Raw genomic sequence first — 13,494 nt, forward strand, 5'->3', positions numbered from 1 at the left:
TGGATGGAATGCTTAATGGTGCCCATAAAATTTTGAGGGTTCAGCCTCCATGTCTGGTTTGGTTGCTGAAATGAGAAAACCCCTTTTTTTTTAAAATAAATGTCCTCCAGCCTTCCTTGCTCTGCATTCTCTCCAAGTGTCTTGCTCATTTTTCCAAGTATGAACCCTTCTAGGTTTGAATGGCGAACTTTTGGAAACGTAACCTAAATAAAATGTGTTGTTTTGGGAGTATGTCCTTTCAAATTTTTCTCTGATTTTTAAACTTCTCACCGTCTTCTCTCTTTCCCCCCCCCCCCCCCCCCCCCCAAATCATCATTCTGCTGCACTGGGGGGTGGGGGTGGGGGCGGACGCTTGAGGCACTGAATTGGGAGACTAGTAAACGTTAATAATCAGATGGATTGTGAGAACCTTTTAACAAACTTCTTGCACAGACTTACTTAAATCATTCTTTAGCGCAGTACCATAAATCATTTACTAGCTCAAGTGAGAAACATAATTTACCCTGGAGGTATACTTTGTAATTTAAAGCAGAATGCCCGTGTCGTCCCAGTTTGCGTTCTGCCTACTTTGGTTATGTGCTCGGTATCTTCCCCCATTATTTTGGCAGATAATTAAGGTTCTGCTGTGGAAGATAGCATCATTTGGGTTTCAGTCTCTTTGCTGGGCACAGAACTTTTTTCATTTCAACAACCCAAAAAGAAATGAGGAAAAACCTTTTATAAAATGGGCAACATTTTCCTTTTATTTCCACATACTGTATTTCAAATGTGTTTTACCTTTAAAATGAAATAGTCAGCAGCAGACCAGGGGTGCAGCAGACCCTTCCACTCTCCGGGGCAGCGACTTGCGATTAAATGATGCTAAAGCGAAACAAATAGCAAAATAGCTGCAGATGCTGGAAATTGGAAACAAAAACAGAAGATGCTGGGAGCGCTCTACTGGTTAGGCAGTATCTATGGGAACAGTGAGAGGAGTTAAAGGGTCTGGACTCTTCATCAGAAGGTTTCTGTACTGAATACCGCGGTGTGCAATTTTTTTGTTGTTGAATGTAATGTAAATTGAATTAGTTGTGGTTAGGATTTCATAAGCCGCCAGTCCCGTGCTTCTGAATCCATGTGTCTTGATGCTGTTTTGCGTCACATCATGAGCACATTCACTTGGTTAACTAGCTGAGTGGGTTTAGTGAAGGTCACTGTGCTGCCAGGCCATTGAGACCTGTGGAAAAGTGACTCTGTGCTGCTGTCAGCTGTGTGGAAATTGGGTCGTTGATGCAGCGAGTTATACCCTGATGTCTGTAGGACTGCACTCCATCAACTAAAGGTATCTTTACCTTGCCAGTATCCCAGCACAGGTCTCAAACCTACCTTGCCAGTACCCCAGCACAGATCTGAAACCTACCTTGCCAGTACCCCAGCACAGGTCTCAAACCTACCTTGCCAGTACCCCAGCACAGATCTGAACCCTACCATACCAGTACCCCAGCACAGATCTGAAATCTACCATGCCAGTATCCCAGCACAGATCTGAACCCTACCTTGCCAGTATCCCAGCACAGATCTGAAATCTACCTTGCCAGTACCCCAGCACAGATCTGAACCCTACCTTGCCAGTATCCCAGCACAGATCTGAAATCTACCTTGCCAGTATCCCAGCACAGATCTGAACCCTACCTTGCCAGTACCCCAGCACAGGTCTCAAACCTACCTTGCCAGTACCCCAGCACAGATCTGAACCCTACCTTGCCAGTATCCCAGCACAGATCTGAAATCTACCTTGCCAGTACCCCAGCACAGATCTGAACCCTACCTTGCCAGTATCCCAGCACAGATCTGAAATCTACCTTGCCAGTACCCCAGCACAGATCTGAAACCTACCTTGCCAGTACCCCAGCACAGATCTGAAACCTACCTTGCCAGTACCCCAGCACAGGTCTCAAATCTACCTTGCCAGTATCCCAGCACAGATCTGAAATCTACCTTGCCAGTATCCCAGCACAGATCTGAAACCTACCTTGCCAGTACCCCAGCACAGGTCTCAAATCTACCATGCCAGTATCCCAGCACAGATCTGAAACCTACCTTGTGTGGTAAACCACTGTTATACCTGTCTGTGTCTGTATGTGTATTCCACTAGGTACAGGTCTGGACATGCCTCGGCTGACTCCTCCCACTATTCCAGGTATATAAGTGACTACCTCCCAGTCCCTTAGTATTCTGAACGGGTCGACCACTCGAGACTAGACCTTCATTCTTTAGTTAATAAAAGCCTGATTGTTACTCGCTCAACCTCAGTCTTTTGAGTAATTGATGGCGCATCACCCTGCCAGTATCCCAGCACAGATCTGAAACCTACCTTGCCAGTACCCCAGCACCGATCTGAAACCTACCTTGCCAGTACCCCAGCACAGATCTGAAACCTAGCTTGCCAGTATCCCAGCACAGATCTGAACCCTACCTTGCCAGTATCCCAGCACCGATCTGAAACCTACCTTGCCAGTATCCCAGCACAGATCTGAACCCTACCTTGCCAGTACCCCAGCACAGATCTGAAATCTACCTTGCCAGTATCCCAGCACAGATCTGAAACCTACCTTGCCAGTACCCCAGCACAGATCTGAAATCTACCTTGCCAGTATCCCAGCACAGATCTGAAACCTACCTTGCCAGTACCCCAGCACAGATCTGAAATCTACCTTGCCAGTATCCCAGCACAGATCTGAAACCTACCTTGCCAGTATCCCAGCACAGATCTGAAACCTACCTTGCCAGTACCCCAGCACAGATCTGAAACCTACCTTGCCAGTACCCCAGCACAGATCTGAAACCTACCTTGCCAGTATCCCAGCACAGATCTGAAACCTACCTTGCCAGTATCCCAGCACAGATCTGACATCTACCTTGCCAGTATCCCAGCACAGATCTGAACCCTACCTTGCCAGTATCCCAGCACAGATCTGACATCTACCTTGCCAGTATCCCAGCACAGATCTGAACCCTACCTTGCCAGTATCCCAGCACAGATCTGAAACCTACCTTGCCAGTATCCCAGCACAGATCTGACATCTACCTTGCCAGTATCCCAGCACAGATCTGAAACCTACCTTGCCAGTACCCCAGCATTGATATGAAACCTACCTTGCCAGTATCCCAGCACAGATCTGAACCCTACCTTGCCAGTACCCCAGCATTGATATGAAACCTACCTTGCCAGTATCCCAGCACAGATCTGAACCCTACCTTGCCAGTACCCCAGCACAGATCTGAAACCTACCTTGCCAGTATCCCAGCACAGATCTGAAACCTAGCTTGCCAGTATCCCAGCACAGATCTGAAACCTACCTTGCCAGTATCCCAGCACAGATCTGACATCTACCTTGCCAGTACCCCAGCACAGATCTGAAACCTACCTTGCCAGTACCCCAGCACAGATCTGAAACCTAGCTTGCCAGTATCCCAGCACAGATCTGAAACCTAGCTTGCCAGTACCCCAGCACAGATCTGAAACCTACCTTGCCAGTATCCCAGCACAGATCTGAAACCTACCTTGCCAGTACCCCAGCACAGATCTGAAACCTACCTTGCCAGTATCCCAGCACAGATCTGAAACCTAGCTTGCCAGTATCCCAGCACAGATCTGAACCCTACCTTGCCAGTATCCCAGCACAGATCTGAAACCTACCTTGCCAGTACCCCAGCACAGATCTGAAACCTACCTTGCCAGTATCCCAGCACAGATCTGAAACCTAGCTTGCCAGTATCCCAGCACAGATCTGAACCCTACCTTGCCAGTATCCCAGCACAGATCTGAAATCTACCTTGCCAGTATCCCAGCACAGATCTGAAATCTACCTTGCCAGTACCCCAGCACAGATCTGAAACCTACCTTGCCAGTATCCCAGCACAGATCTGAAACCTACCTTGTCAGTACCCCAGCACAGATCTGAAACCTACCTTGCCAGTACCCCAGCACAGATCTGAAATCTACCTTGCCAGTATCCCAGCACAGATCTGAAACCTACCTTGCCAGTATCCCAGCACAGATCTGAAACCTACCTTGCCAGTACCCCAGCACAGATCTGAAACCTAACTTTCCAGTATCCCAGCACAGATCTGAAACCTACCTTGCCAGTATCCCAGCACAGACCTGAACCCTACCTTGCCAGTATCCCAGCACAGATCTGAACCCTACCTTGCCAGTATCCCAGCACAGATCTGAAATCTACCTTGCCAGTATCCCAGCACAGATCTGAAACCTACCTTGCCAGTATCCCAGCACAGATCTGAAACCTACCTTGCCAGTACCCCAGCACAGATCTGAAACCTAACTTTCCAGTATCCCAGCACAGATCTGAAACCTACCTTGCCAGTATCCCAGCACAGACCTGAACCCTACCTTGCCAGTATCCCAGCACAGATCTGAACCCTACCTTGCCAGTATCCCAGCACAGATCTGACATCTACCTTGCCAGTATCCCAGCACAGATCTGAAACCTACCTTGCCAGTATCCCAGCACAGATCTGAAACCTAGCTTGCCAGTATCCCAGCACAGATCTGAACCCTACCTTGCCAGTATCCCAGCACAGATCTGAAATCTACCTTGCCAGTATCCCAGCACAGATCTGAAACCTACCTTGCCAGTATCCCAGCACAGATCTGAAACCTACCTTGCCAGTATCCCAGCACAGATCTGAAACCTACCTTGCCAGTACCCCAGCACAGATCTGAAACCTACCTTGCCAGTACCCCAGCACAGATCTGAAACCTACCTTGCCAGTATCCCAGCACAGATCTGAAACCTACCTTGCCAGTACCCCAGCACAGATCTGAAACCTACCTTGCCAGTACCCCAGCACAGATCTGAAACCTACCTTGCCAGTATCCCAGCACAGATCTGAAACCTAGCTTGCCAGTATCCCAGCACAGATCTGAACCCTACCTTGCCAGTATCCCAGCACAGATCTGAAATCTACCTTGCCAGTATCCCAGCACAGATCTGAAACCTACCTTGCCAGTATCCCAGCACAGATCTGAAACCTACCTTGCCAGTATCCCAGCACAGATCTGAAACCTACCTTGCCAGTATCCCAGCACAGATCTGAACCCTACCTTGCCAGTATCCCAGCACAGATCTGAACCCTACCTTGCCAGTATCCCAGCACAGATCTGACATCTACCTTGCCAGTATCCCAGCACAGATCTGAACCCTACCTTGCCAGTATCCCAGCACAGACCTGAACCCTACCTTGCCAGTATCCCAGCACAGATCTGACATCTACCTTGCCAGTATCCCAGCACAGATCTGAAACCTACCTTGCCAGTATCCCAGCACAGATCTGAAACCTACCTTGCCAGTATCCCAGCACAGATCTGACATCTACCTTGCCAGTATCCCAGCACAGATCTGAAACCTACCTTGCCAGTACCCCAGCACAGATCTGAAACCTACCTTGCCAGTATCCCAGCACAGATCTGAAACCTACCTTGCCAGTATCCCAGCACAGATCTGAACCCTACCTTGCCAGTATCCCAGCACAGATCTGAACCCTACCTTGCCAGTACCCCAGCACAGATCTGAAACCTACCTTGCCAGTATCCCAGCACAGATCTGAAACCTACCTTGCCAGTATCCCAGCACAGATCTGAACCCTACCTTGCCAGTACCCCAGCACAGATCTGAACCCTACCTTGCCAGTACCCCAGCACAGATCTGAAACCTACCTTGCCAGTATCCCAGCACAGATCTGAACCCTACCTTGCCAGTACCCCAGCACAGATCTGAACCCTACCTTGCCAGTACCCCAGCACAGATCTGAACCCTACCTTGCCAGTACCCCAGCACAGATCTGAACCCTACCTTGCCAGTACCCCAGCATTGATCTGAAACCTACCTTGCCAGTATCCCAGCACAGATCTGAACCCTACCTTGCCAGTACCCCAGCACAGATCTGAACCCTACCTTGCCAGTACCCCAGCATTGATCTGAAACCTACCTTGCCAGTACCCCAGCACAGATCTGAACCCTACCTTGCCAGTATCCCAGCACAGATCTGAAACCTACCTTGCCAGTATCCCAGCACAGATCTGAAACCTACCTTGCCAGTATCCCAGCACAGATCTGAACCCTACCTTGCCAGTACCCCAGCACAGATCTGAACCCTACCTTGCCAGTACCCCAGCACAGATCTGAACCCTACCTTGCCAGTATCCCAGCACAGATCTGAAACCTACCTTGCCAGTACCCCAGCACAGATCTGAACCCTACCTTGCCAGTATCCCAGCATTGATCTGAACCCTACCTTGCCAGTACCCCAGCATTGATCTGAAACCTACCTTGCCAGTATCCCAGCACAGATCTGAACCCTACCTTGCCAGTACCCCAGCATTGATCTGAAACCTACCTTGCCAGTATCCCAGCACAGATCTGAAATCTACCTTGCCAGTACCCCAGCACAGATCTGAAACCTACCTTGCCAGTATCCCAGCACAGATCTGAAACCTACCTTGCCAGTATCCCAGCATTGATCTGAACCCTACCTTGCCAGTATCCCAGCACAGATCTGAACCCTACCTTGCCAGTACCCCAGCACAGATCTGAAACCTACCTTGCCAGTACCCCAGCATTGATCTGAAACCTACCTTGCCAGTATCCCAGCACAGATCTGAAACCTACCTTGCCAGTATCCCAGCATTGATCTGAAACCTACCTTGCCAGTATCCCAGCACAGATCTGAACCCTACCTTGCCAGTACCCCAGCACAGATCTGAAACCTACCTTGCCAGTACCCCAGCATTGATCTGAAACCTACCTTGCCAGTATCCCAGCACAGATCTGAAACCTACCTTGCCAGTACCCCAGCATTGATCTGAAATCTACCTTGCCAGTATCCCAGCACAGATCTGAACCCTACCTTGCCAGTACCCCAGCACAGATCTGAAATCTACCTTGCCAGTACCCCAGCATTGATCTGAAATCTACCTTGCCAGTATCCCAGCACAGATCTGAACCCTACCTTGCCAGTACCCCAGCACAGATCTGAAACCTACCTTGCCAGTACCCCAGCACAGATCTGAAATCTACCTTGCCAGTACCCCAGCATTGATCTGAAATCTACCTTGCCAGTATCCCAGCACAGATCTGAACCCTACCTTGCCAGTACCCCAGCACAGATCTGAAATCTACCTTGCCAGTACCCCAGCATTGATCTGAAATCTACCTTGCCAGTATCCCAGCACAGATCTGAAACCTACCTTGCCAGTACCCCAGCATTGATCTGAAACCTACCTTGCCAGTACCCCAGCATTGATCTGAACCCTACCTTGCCAGTATCCCAGCACAGATCTGAAACCTACCCTGCCAGTATCCCAGCACAGATCTGAAACCTCTGAATGCTGCTCATTCCTATTTTCTGTCCTGTGCTGCTGGTTCCTGTTGGAGAGGTATTTATTTTTCATAACTTCAACATTTGCTCTCTGAACCCATGGAAGGTTGGGTGACAGCTGCCAGTGCTGTTGCGGAGTTCACATCCATGTATTACGCTAGTAGAAGCGCACGCTCTATTCTAACGTGAGCTTCACAGCAGGAGCTAGTGTAAGAACTGGTCAGTCACAGGGAGGTCTGCAAACACTGGATATCGGGTAAATGCATTCTCTACTTCAAACTGTGCTGTAGTCCAGATCTTCTGTGGATTTTGTTACAAATTTTTTTTCTCTACTCTCCATCCTTTCTGAGAGCAGGTCATTTTCTGAAAGTGATTTATTTTTCTGCAGTGGAGAACATGTCTGAGATCAGGATCTCGCCGTGGGGATTGGGCAGTCTTTTCCCCTACCATTCCCCGCCTGAAGTTATTGGCTCCCCACCCGGGGAGTACACTCCTACAGGCCTGGATCGCCCACCGGCAACCTTGACCAAGTGACCATTATTCGTTATTTTTGATAGTGAGTGTTGGCAGACTGTTTGACTGCAAGAGGCATCGCAGCTGCCCTTATCCACGCACACGCCCCCCCACCCCCCCCCCCCCCCCCCCACACACACACACACACTCACTCTCTCTCTCTCTCTCTCTCTCTCTCTCTCTCTCTCTCTCTCTCTCTCTCTCTCTCTTCTGGCAGGGTTTGCTGGGTAGCCATCAGGAGTGCCCTCCCTAACCCAAGGCTCTGAGGCCAATTGTAGCTCCCCTACCTGAGGTCAGCTAACAGAACAGACTGACGATGGGACTCGGGACCTTCCTGGCTAGTGTGGCTCAGCACCTTGCTGAGTTACTGAAGAAGCCTTTCAATCGTTCTAATAATATTAAACTAAAAGTTACCGTAACATCAGGAGCCTGTGGATTGCGCACATGTCTGATCATGAACACCATTAACAATCCTCCAGAGGGACCTGCTGCCTCGTGGCTGTTTTTGCAGCTGGTGTTGTCCCCATCACTTAAAACGTCCTCATTTAAAATGGGCAGTCGCTTACATCTGCCAAAAAGCGATAACCCATTAGTCATTTGTATTAACGTCAATTTCAAAGTTGCCGGTTACAACATCTTAAGTGCTCAGTTATATCGGGCAGAAACAGCCAGTGAATTCCGGGAATTTTATTCTATTGCTATGCAGACCGGATGGTATCATTCCTATGGGAGCAACAAATATTACAAATACCCTTTAAGGAGAAGTATTTCCAGGGTACAGGTAAAGAATTTACTGAAATCTTTTAAGGAAAAACTAGTAGGATATCCATCTTGTGCTAGGCATTGTTAAGAGAACCAAGATCCCCTGGTTGAGAGCACCCCTCACTCAGCTGGCAGTGTACAGCAAATCCTAACTACTTCTGGCACTCCGGGTCCCCAGACCGGCCATTACGTATCGCAGGCAAATCGTGTTCACAAGAGCACGCCCACAATGAGCTGTAGGGACTGGATTGATTGTCTTTTTTTGTGTTTGTGTTGCAGGTGCAAATGGTGAAGATGCACGAGTTGAAACAGTACCTGCCCAGGGACTGCCTGCCGGAGCATTTCGGCGGGGTGCTGAAACTGGACCATTCCAGCTGGAACAAACAGTTTTTAACGTCACCTAACGGACACAGTGACTCGCTGGACGAGCTGATCACGGGCTTCCCGCAGGATGAAGTGTCCATACACGTGCCGGGGCTGGAAGGCATGACGGTGGAGGAACTGTTGGACCACGTCAACACTGTACAGAAAAGGGGAATCTATGAGGAATACGAAGACATCCGACGGGAGACCCCTCCAGGCACATTCAACTGCTCATTGTTAGTTCAGCGTTTGTTTGCTTGTAAATCAAAAAAAAAGGGTTAAATTACGAGGACAGGTTGCATAGACTTGTATTCCCTTGATTAAGGGGTGATCGAGTTGACATTTTTAAGATGATTTAAGGATTTGATAGTTTCTCTCTTCCCTATTGCCTCTGGTGGGGGGAGTCCAGAACAAGGTGACATATCCTTAAAATTAGAGCCAGGCCGTTCGGGGGTGATGTCAGGAAGCACTTCTTCACAAAAAGGGTAATGGAAATCTGGAACTCACTCCCAAAACAAGCTGTTGAGGCTGGGGGTCAATTGAAAATTTCAAAACTGAGATTGATAGATGTTTGTTAGGTAAGGGTGATAAGGGATACGGAACCAAGGCGGGTAGATGGAGATAAGATACAGATCAGCCATGATCTAATTGAATGGTGGAACAGGTTTGAGGCGCTAACTGGCCTCCTCCTGTTCCCATGTACAGTGTGTCAATTATGTAAGAACATGCAGGCAATGATGGTGTACTGCTCCTTAACAACAATTTGCCACATGACATGGCATTGCTGAGGATTACAAACTGATCGAAATTGTAGCATTCCTACAGTGAGTGGCCCCTCTTCTGACCATGCGTCATTGTGGGTTCGCTATTCAAAATATCGATCGGCAAAGCTGATTTACTTACATGTGCCACAGTGGAGTGGTAGGCTGTGTGGTACGTGCCTGGTGGTGAGTTCCTGATTTCAGTCTGTCGAAGGCAGCAGGGATCAAAGGACAGAAGAGTAGAGGAAGGGAAAGTCAGCTGTCGTGGCTAATTACAAATCAGCAATGGCAGAGGTCGGGGTCAGCTCAGTAGCCTGCTCTCAACTGGAAATGGTACAGGAATATTTTAAGTGGAAGGAGTAAATATTTTCCAAATTACTTGATGCATGACGCTGCGTGCGGTGCGTGACCGGTGCACCGCTCTGCGTGCGGTGCGTGACCGGTGCACCGCTCTGCGTGCGGTGCGTGACCGGTGCACCGCTCTGCGTGCGGTGCGTGACCGGTATACCATAGAACATATAGTCTGTAAATTCAACTTTCAAGTCAAAAGACTGAAGGGAAGTCTGTTCCTGTCCATCCATGGTTTCACTCTAATCTAATATGGAAATCTCCCCCTTCAGCTGGTGGTTTGCATGTCGAGAAGCTATCATCTGAAAAATTCTATAATGGAGTTTCAGTCAGAGCCACTCCTGCTGCCTTGCATTCAAGCAATCAGTTGCCATGGTACCAGTGTACTGGTATTCCTTCAGCATTCCATGAGAAGCAGAATATTCCCATTGGAAATGGAATCACTGAGATCATACGTTTCTTTTTACGTTGCAGTGTAAGGATGTCACTGTACAACATTTCCATAATTAATGGCACAGATTAAGAGCAAAATCAGTGTTCTTGGCCAGCAGTGTACAAATTACCAGTCTGCTACACTTAATTCAAATGTATCTGGTAAAACCTCTATATTCCTATTTCCTATGATTCTCGAACAGTCCCCAAGATTTGGAAGGTAGCAAACATAACCTCACTATTTAAGAAAGGAGGGAGAGAGAAAACGGGGAACTATCGGCCAGTTGGCCTGACATCAGCAGTAGGCAAAATGCTAGAATCTATTATTAGGGACACGTGGTAACAGGGCACTTAGAAAATCGTAATATGATCAGCATGTTTTATGAATGGGAAATCGTGTTTGACAAATCTGTTAGAGTTTTTTGAAGATGTAACTAATAGGATGGATAAGGGGGTACCAGTGAATGTAGCGTACAGTAAATTCTTTTGTATCCGGCACCTATGGGACCAGGACGGTGCCGGTTGATGAAAAATTCTGGATAACAGAGAGGTGTACCTACCAAGGCAATTTTTAGCACAAACAAAAATAAAAACCACTGACTAACTCGGACTCGGCAAAACGAGTGCTGGATGGACTCGGCAAGATTACCGATTATCTATTTTGCCGGTTATTAAAGTATTCCGGACGATTAAGTGCTGTTCAAACAAGAGTTTACCGTACTTGGATTTTCAAAAAGCATTCGACAAGGTGCCACACAAGGTTATTACACAAAATTAGGACTCATGGGATTGGGGGTAATATATTAGCATGGATTGAGGATTGGTTAATGGACAGAAAACAGAGAGTAGGGATAAACGGGACTTTTTCGAGTTGGCAGGCTGTGACTAGAGGGGCACCGCAAGGATCAGTGCTTGGGCCTCAGCTATTTACAATCTATATTAATGACTTGGATGAAGGGACTGAGTGTAACATATCCAAGTTTGCTGATGATAGAGTTAGGTGGGAAAGTAAGCTGTGAAGAAGACGCAAAGAGGCTGCAGAGAGATATAGACAGGTTGACAAGTGGGCAAGAACATGGCAGATGGAATACAATGTGGGGAAGTGTGAAGTTATCCACTTTGGTAGGAAAAATAAAAAAGCAGAATATTTTTTGAATGGCGAGAGACTGGGAAATGTTTGCATTCAGAGGGACCTGGGTGTCCTTGTACATGAATCACAGGAAGTTAACATGCAGGTACAGCAAGCAATTAGGAAAGCAAATGGTGTGTTAGCTTTTGTTACAAAGGGATTAGAGTATAAGAGTAAAGAAGTCTTACTACAATTATACAGGGCATTGGTGAGGCCACACCTGGAGTACTGTGTACAGTTTTGGTCTCCTTACCTAAGGAAAGACATACTTGCCTTAGAGGGAGTGCAACAAAGGTTCACCAGACTGATTCCTGGGATGAGGGGATTGCCCTATGAGGAGAGATTGAGTAGATTAGGCCTATATTCCCTAGAGTTTAGAAGAATGAGAGGTGATCTCATTGAAACATACAAAATTCTTAAGGGTTAATGCTGAGAAAATGTTCCCCCTGGCTGGGGAATCTAGAACACGGGATCACAGTCTCAGAATAAGAGGTCGGCCATTTAGGACTGAGATGAGGAGAAATGTCTTCACTCAAAGGCTTGTGAATCTTTGGAATTCTCTACCCCAGAGAGCTGTGGATACTTAGCCGTTGAGTATATTCAAAACAGAGATCAATAGATTTTTGGGAACTAAAGGAATTAAGGGATATGGGGATAGTGCGGGAAAGTGGTGATGAGGTAGAAGATCAGCCATGATCTTATTGAATGGCGGAGCAGGCTCGAGGGGCCGAATGGCCTACTCCAGCTCCTATTTCTTATGTTATTTACATTGTTTAAGGATAATTCAGTTACCAGGACTAGACTGTACTCTCTTCAGTGAGCTCCCTCATCAGCAACACTGAAGATTTTTATACCACAGGGTTTCTGTAGCACAGCTGATTTTCCAGAAATGGATATCCCTGTATTGGAGCTAATAATCCAACAGACTCCATTTTTTTTTTTTAAATCCGGAAATTGCTATTTGCTTTAATAAAGGGCTGATTGAGATTTTTACTATTTGTTCTTGGGATGCCGGCAGCACAATGCAGCGTTTATTACCCAACCCTAGTTGTTCTGGAGGGTGTTAGGAGTCCACCACATCGTGTGGGGCTGGAGTCGCATGTCAGCCAGACCAAGCAAGGGTGGCAGGTACTCTTTGCAGGACAGTGGTGAACCAGTTGGGTTTTTAACGTCACTTTGGCAACTTCCATGGCCATTTTTCTGGTGGCCGCCCAAAATTTACCAGATTTATTGAATTTAGATTCACAACTTGCCATGGTGGGATTTGAACTCATGACCTCTGGGTTGCTGGTCCATGTCTATAACCAGTAGGCTACCATACCCTGGATATTTACATTATATGTATCTTTGTAGTAGTTACAGCAAGCTTTTGAACAAATTAAGCCAGTGCTAAAAACAATACTTGACATGTGCTATGCTGGCTGTTGGGGTGAATTAGCACAGTCGTATAAAGATTTTTATCCTTTGTAGTATTAACGCGTGTAGGAATGCTCGCAGGGGAGGAAGTGCTGATAATTCACATCAGCGTTCGTGACCGTTTGCTGACCTCCTCTCTACCTGTTCACGGGGCTCCGTCTACAGACTGCAAGACCATAAACTTGAGCGACAGTGGCCCATTTTAACGTTCAATTTAAAGCTGCTCGGTTAGAGAGATTACAGAGGGCAGGAGAAAGGGGGCTTTTGTGTTGTGCTACCCTACGCAAGGACCTCTCGATCTCGGCCGCGTCAGAGAAGGAGGAGCTACAGGGAGAAGTCGGCCTGCTATTCAGGCATGTCGCTGATGCTGGGTTATTTCCATACCTCGGG

The 13,494-nt window shown here is 47.7% G+C and overlaps 1 protein-coding gene across 1 annotated transcript in view; it reads left to right on the forward strand.

Moving 5' to 3' along the window:
- ptpn9a (protein tyrosine phosphatase non-receptor type 9a) overlaps positions 1 to 13,494 on the forward strand; it is an 85,529-nt gene that overhangs the window by 12,612 nt on the left and 59,423 nt on the right. Inside the window, exon 4 of the mRNA XM_085972153.1 lies at positions 8,935 to 9,254. Within this exon, the coding sequence (XP_085828279.1) occupies positions 8,935 to 9,254 (320 nt within the window). The remainder of the gene's footprint in view (positions 1 to 8,934; positions 9,255 to 13,494) is intronic.

The sequence above is a fragment of the Somniosus microcephalus genome, chromosome 32 (genome assembly GCF_052327205.1).
Source record: "Somniosus microcephalus isolate GS21.2 chromosome 32, FLI_Smic_1.0, whole genome shotgun sequence".
Taxonomy (NCBI): domain Eukaryota; kingdom Metazoa; phylum Chordata; class Chondrichthyes; order Squaliformes; family Somniosidae; genus Somniosus; species Somniosus microcephalus.